This window comes from Austrofundulus limnaeus, unplaced genomic scaffold (assembly GCF_001266775.1).
Source record: "Austrofundulus limnaeus strain Quisiro unplaced genomic scaffold, Austrofundulus_limnaeus-1.0 Scaffold605, whole genome shotgun sequence".
Classification (NCBI taxonomy): Eukaryota; Metazoa; Chordata; class Actinopteri; order Cyprinodontiformes; family Rivulidae; genus Austrofundulus; species Austrofundulus limnaeus.
The window spans coordinates 50,781-56,062 of NW_013953007.1; the positions used below are offsets into that span (position 1 = coordinate 50,781).

At 37.1% G+C, this 5,282-nt stretch overlaps 1 protein-coding gene across 1 annotated transcript in view; it reads left to right on the forward strand.

Moving 5' to 3' along the window:
* slc6a20 (solute carrier family 6 member 20) overlaps positions 1–5,282 on the forward strand; it is a 23,780-nt gene that overhangs the window by 4,840 nt on the left and 13,658 nt on the right. Inside the window, exon 2 of the mRNA XM_014026974.1 lies at positions 4,795–4,935. Coding sequence (XP_013882428.1) covers positions 4,795–4,935 — 141 coding nt within the window. The remainder of the gene's footprint in view (positions 1–4,794; positions 4,936–5,282) is intronic.

The window sequence follows — 5,282 nt, forward strand, 5'->3', positions numbered from 1 at the left end:
CCTGGACAGGTCTCCAGTCTCCATCAGGGACACAAAAGAGACAATCAACCATCCACACTCTGTCACACCTAGAGTCCCACAGAAGAGCTCCAGAAGGTTTCAAACTGAGAACTCTGGACTCAGATCATCTGCTGCACACAGTTCTGATCATTTATTATCAATAATAATTTTATTGATAATTATCATGAGGAGTCCTTAACTAGGATGTAGTTAGGCAATTAAATATTCATGTATGTGTAAACGTATTACCATAATCGCAGGTGAGTCACGTAAATTTATGTTTTTATAAAACAAGTACACCCCCCCCCCCCCCGCAAAGACCAATTTCCTAGGGGAAACTCTGGGATCTATTGGTTTTATAAACATTACCCCAAACCTCTACGCAGTAGGACATATATGGCACTACAAGTGAAAAATAAAGTGTATGTAGACAACTTCTATTCAACAATTCTTTGGTTTTACAGGAACATTTGAAGAAAACGATACTACTATAAAACAAAATTTGAAAAATTTTAAAGAAAATCTAAATAAAATGACAGCACAGTTTTTTAAACAGCTGAACAGGTGACTTCAGTCCTCTGCTGGTTTCCAAGTCTAATATTAAGACCCTGGGTCTAGTCTGTACAGATTCATCACCAGCTGTTGGTGTTTTCCAGTCAGCTTATTACTCAGCTGCATGATCAAGTTGATGTTTGTTGTGGACAGTGGAGACAGGGTGAAACACTGTTGGAGGTCAGGACACTCTTGTTGGTGACTCTGTTGACCTGAGCATGTTCAGTGTTTATGTGAAAATAAATATTACACATTCACATGATAGCAAAAACCTTTCTCTGATGGGTCGTAAAGGCACAAAGTGATGAAGCAAAGCTGTAATCTACAGGTTAAATATGTCRATCAACACATAGTAATGCAGACGCTCTTTACACAGAGGTACACAATAGGGCCGGTAGGCCTCGTCCAACCCAGTGACACTGTGGATTAGGGCTGCACAATATATCAAAAATTCATCGTCATCGCGATAACWGCCTGTGCAATATGCATATCACAACAACTGCATAAACTGCAATAAATGGTTGGCTCAAAAGTTTGCATTTTCGAGTTTTGTCACTCAGATGGATGTTTGAAGTTTGAAGTATTTCACCGATCAAATAGAGCCCTTAATGTATTTGGCCAATTGGATGGATCCCTTCATAAAAAATCATTTTGGAATGAAAAATATATATTTTTAAATGTTTTTTTTTTTGCTCTGAATCCAGAGCAGAAAGACATCAAAACTAATTATGCATTTGGTATTTGTTCATTTATCGCAAATCATATAGTCATCGCAATATTAAGCACCAAAACGTGCTTCAAAACATTCTGACTCCAGCTATTTGCTAATAATTCTGTTAAATATGGACATAATAAAAATATAAACAAGCTACTACCTACTGCTTTTAGTCGTTTATCATTATTGTAAATTTTTTAGCATTAATTATGGTAAAAACATTTAATTTATTTGGATTTAAAGTTTTTTTTTGCACAGATATGACCTACAGCTGATTTTTTAAATGACAGTCTTAATATGACAGATCAGTGTTTGTTTTTATCTTTTTTATTTGTGGGACTCAATCAGATACATATCTGATGTCTTTCAAAGTGACCTCAGTCTGAACAGTCAGGTCTCAATGAGGCTGTGGTAGAACGATCCATCCAGATTTTCATTTGATCAAACCCAACGTCCTGCACCTTAAAGTTCAGGGCTGGTCTTCAGTTACAGAAGTTCAGCTKCTTCATCTTTTAAACTTTCTTCATCGTGTCCTGAAGACTGAGACGCCAACATCTGATGCTAACAGTGGACTTGAGTTTGTTTCTTTCAGAAGAGACCCTCTGCTCCTGAGCAGACAGGAAGCAGGTAGATCAAATGAAAACACTGGACCAAACAATCACAGATAATAATTTAGTGGCTCTGATTGGACAACAGCTTCAGAATGGACCCACACATGCTAACATGCTAACATGTAGCATCCCTATTTCTCCTGTAAACACAGCGTGCTGCGTGACCTCACATCTTCGTCTGCTTCAGGACTGTTGGAGTCTCACAGAGGTCACTTTTAAATCAGAACATTAACAAATAAACATCAGATCTGAGCTTGAAGACCTGCTGTGGCATCAGGCTTCATTATATGACAATTTTACCTCTATAGAAACTAGTTGCTTTGTTGCTGTGAGTGTTTTTTATGTGTGTTTTGTTTGTTTCTGTATTTTCCTTATTCCCCAGTGTTTTCATCATCATCAGTATTTTTTTCTCTGTCAGTCTGGCCTCCTCAGTCTTGCCATACCCACCTGCACCTGTTCGCTATTTAAACACCCGTCTCCTCTTTCCTCCTCAGCCCCAACCCAAACAATCTCTCTGTTTTCATTCGTCTATGTGTTTCCATATCCTGTCTGCTTCTGCTCAGTTTTTCCTCGAAATTGAGTCCTTTTGCTGTTGTGCCAACTTTTTATTTTGTGTTTGTTTTTGAGATCGTTACATATTTTGGTTCTTGAGTTCCTCTTGTTGTTGCCCTGCATTCCTGGGCCTGATCTCTTTACAAATTGTGACTGAATGCCAGACTCCTACAAAGACCCAGCATACTGCCAAAATCTCTTAGACTTGTCTGAAGAGGATTTCTGGAAACTCCGTACTGTATTGTTGGAGATTTGTATTGAGAATTGTATTGCTGTGTTGTATTGTTTGGTGGGCGCCGCCTCAGACTTTTGGGTTGAATTATAGGGATGACTGAGAAATTCAAAGAGGAAGAAGAAAGTGWGTCAGTTTCCACAGGTTTTCTCTTCTGATCCAAATGAGAATAATAATTAATATATATTTAAATAATGAATACTTAACTACTTAACAGAGATAAAGTAGCTGTCCGATGGAAATAACTAATAGCTCTAAATAAAATGTTTTTTTTTTTCATTTATAACTTATTCAAAATAAAACGTGACACCCCAAATCACTGGGTTTTCAGTTCTTGAAAAGTTTAATAACTCTAGAGTATTAATCTTGAGTCATGAGCAAACGTGAAGAAAAAGCTCTGATATGTTGAATCATCAGGACAAATTCAGAGCTGGGTTATAGATATTAAAGAAGGAAAAACTTTTTTTTTTYCAGTTCATTCAACTTTGGCTTCAGTGTGGTGCTCCAACCTCATTCCTTAATGCATCATCTGCTGAGTCAGCACAAAATGAACCTCACTGCTCTGGAACGACTTTCTCTGAACCAGAAAACTGCCAAACTTTAGGCAATCAAAGAAAAAAAAAAGACTGATAAAAATATTTTTGCTGTTCCTGATATCTGACCAGAGGACAGGGCTGAAATTTAAAGAAAGTGCGTTTAATATAAAAATGAGAGGTGATTGCTGAATGACTGCTAACAATTGCTAACATTAAACTGAACTATAAAAACTAAAACGAGCTGAACAGAACAGAAGCTAAAATCATCACAACTGTATCTAAAAGTAGCAAAAATGGTAATTAAAAGCTAAAAGTAGCAAAAAAAAAACATGAGAGAAAGTTGATTTTAAAGAGTTATGGAGAATTTTATTTTAAATAAAATAAAATATTTAGAAAATTATCAAGTTTCAAAAACTTAAAGCTATAGCACACTATTCCTGACTGAGCCAAACACACATACAGTATTAATGGTCAAAACAGCATGAAAGTATGGTTTCAAAAACTGTATGAAAAAAATTAGGAGGTGAAAAATATGCTGACTCAGCATTCTTTTACAGATTCATCTTTTTATGGTTTTATTTTAACATACTTCATAAATGTCTGTTATATAAAAATTAAAGGAATAGTGTGGATTTGGTGAAGTGGGGTTCTGTGGAGATGTTATGAACAATTCATATCTTACCTGCTATAGATTGCACTCTGAATGGAGAAATAATTAAATTCTGACTGAACTGAATATCTAACACCTAATTTGAGTCGAACCAAGACCAGTGGGAGTTGCTGCCGTCTTAAAACAACTTTAATTTAAAAATATTTCCAAAGAAAGCATTTCATCCAGAAGCTAATTTATCTTTCATCATAAGCTAATTTAGCTTTAATTTCCTGATTATCATACAGAAGCACCAGGTTCCTCACTTGTTGGTCATTCACGATGAAAAATGTTCTCTGATTCAGACACTCCTAAAGAGAACAATCCATAAAAAGAAAAAATTCAGTGAGCTGCAGTTGGGTGGACAAGAACAGCTTTGTTAGGGGAGTGGAGAATGGGCAGACAGRTAAGAGATGACAGAAAAGCAACAGCAGCTCAAATAACCACTCGTTACACACATCCACCCTGAAACTCTACTTCAGTTTATTTAATGGTCTTCTGTTAACATTTCATTATTGTTTATGAAAAAGGAAAATAATGGAGAAATATGTGTTTGTCTCTTGCTTTATACTGTTTATTTCATTCAATAACTCCCTGKATAAGAGCTTTGTAGCAGTTTGTACTTTGACCCATTTGATCCTTTCAGATTGCTTGTTTTTAAGAGTGGTGTGTGTGTGGAGGAGAAATCCGTCATAGGTTGTGAGTTTTTACAGTTTTAATAGAAAGCGTTGATGTGCTTGTCACATGCAGGTCATACATGGAGACAAATTAGTCCCAGAAAAGTCAGAAATGTAAATCCCTTGATTTGTAAATGTGTGTATAATAAACCTCTCTCTGTGTTCAGGGCTTAAAGTCTGTTGTTTTTTTTATTCAAGCTTCTTTCTTGAATTGTACTGTTTATATTTTTGTAGTTTTTCTTCTCAGTTTGAATATTTTGTCTCTTTCAGGAGGGTTCTTGATACCATACCTCCTCATGCTGCTTCTGGAGGGTGTGCCCTTGTTCTACATGGAGCTCGCCATCGGTCAGAAGATGCGTTTAGGCAGCATTGGAGCATGGACTGCAATAAGCCCTTATTTAGGAGGACTTGGTAAGTTGTTCCTCAGTGATAGCACAGAATATACAATGATTAGAATACTTTTGTCTGGGTTAGGAGGAGCTAATGACAAACATGAGTTTTTGATATAATTCTTCAAACTGCTCTGTAGCTTTTTGTAGTGACTTTCTGAGTAGTTCACTGAATTTCAGTCCTTGAACTTGAACGTATCCATTATCTCTGGTCTTATTCAGAAATAAAAAAATGCGGTTGGCTGGGCGCTCTTGGCTGGGTCGTCCTTGCTGGGGAACGGTGGCCTCTCTGGGTGGCGGGCCGGCTATGGGGCTGGGGTTGAGATTTGGGGGTCAGGGTGGCTCTGGGGGGGGTGGAGTGTTGGTCCC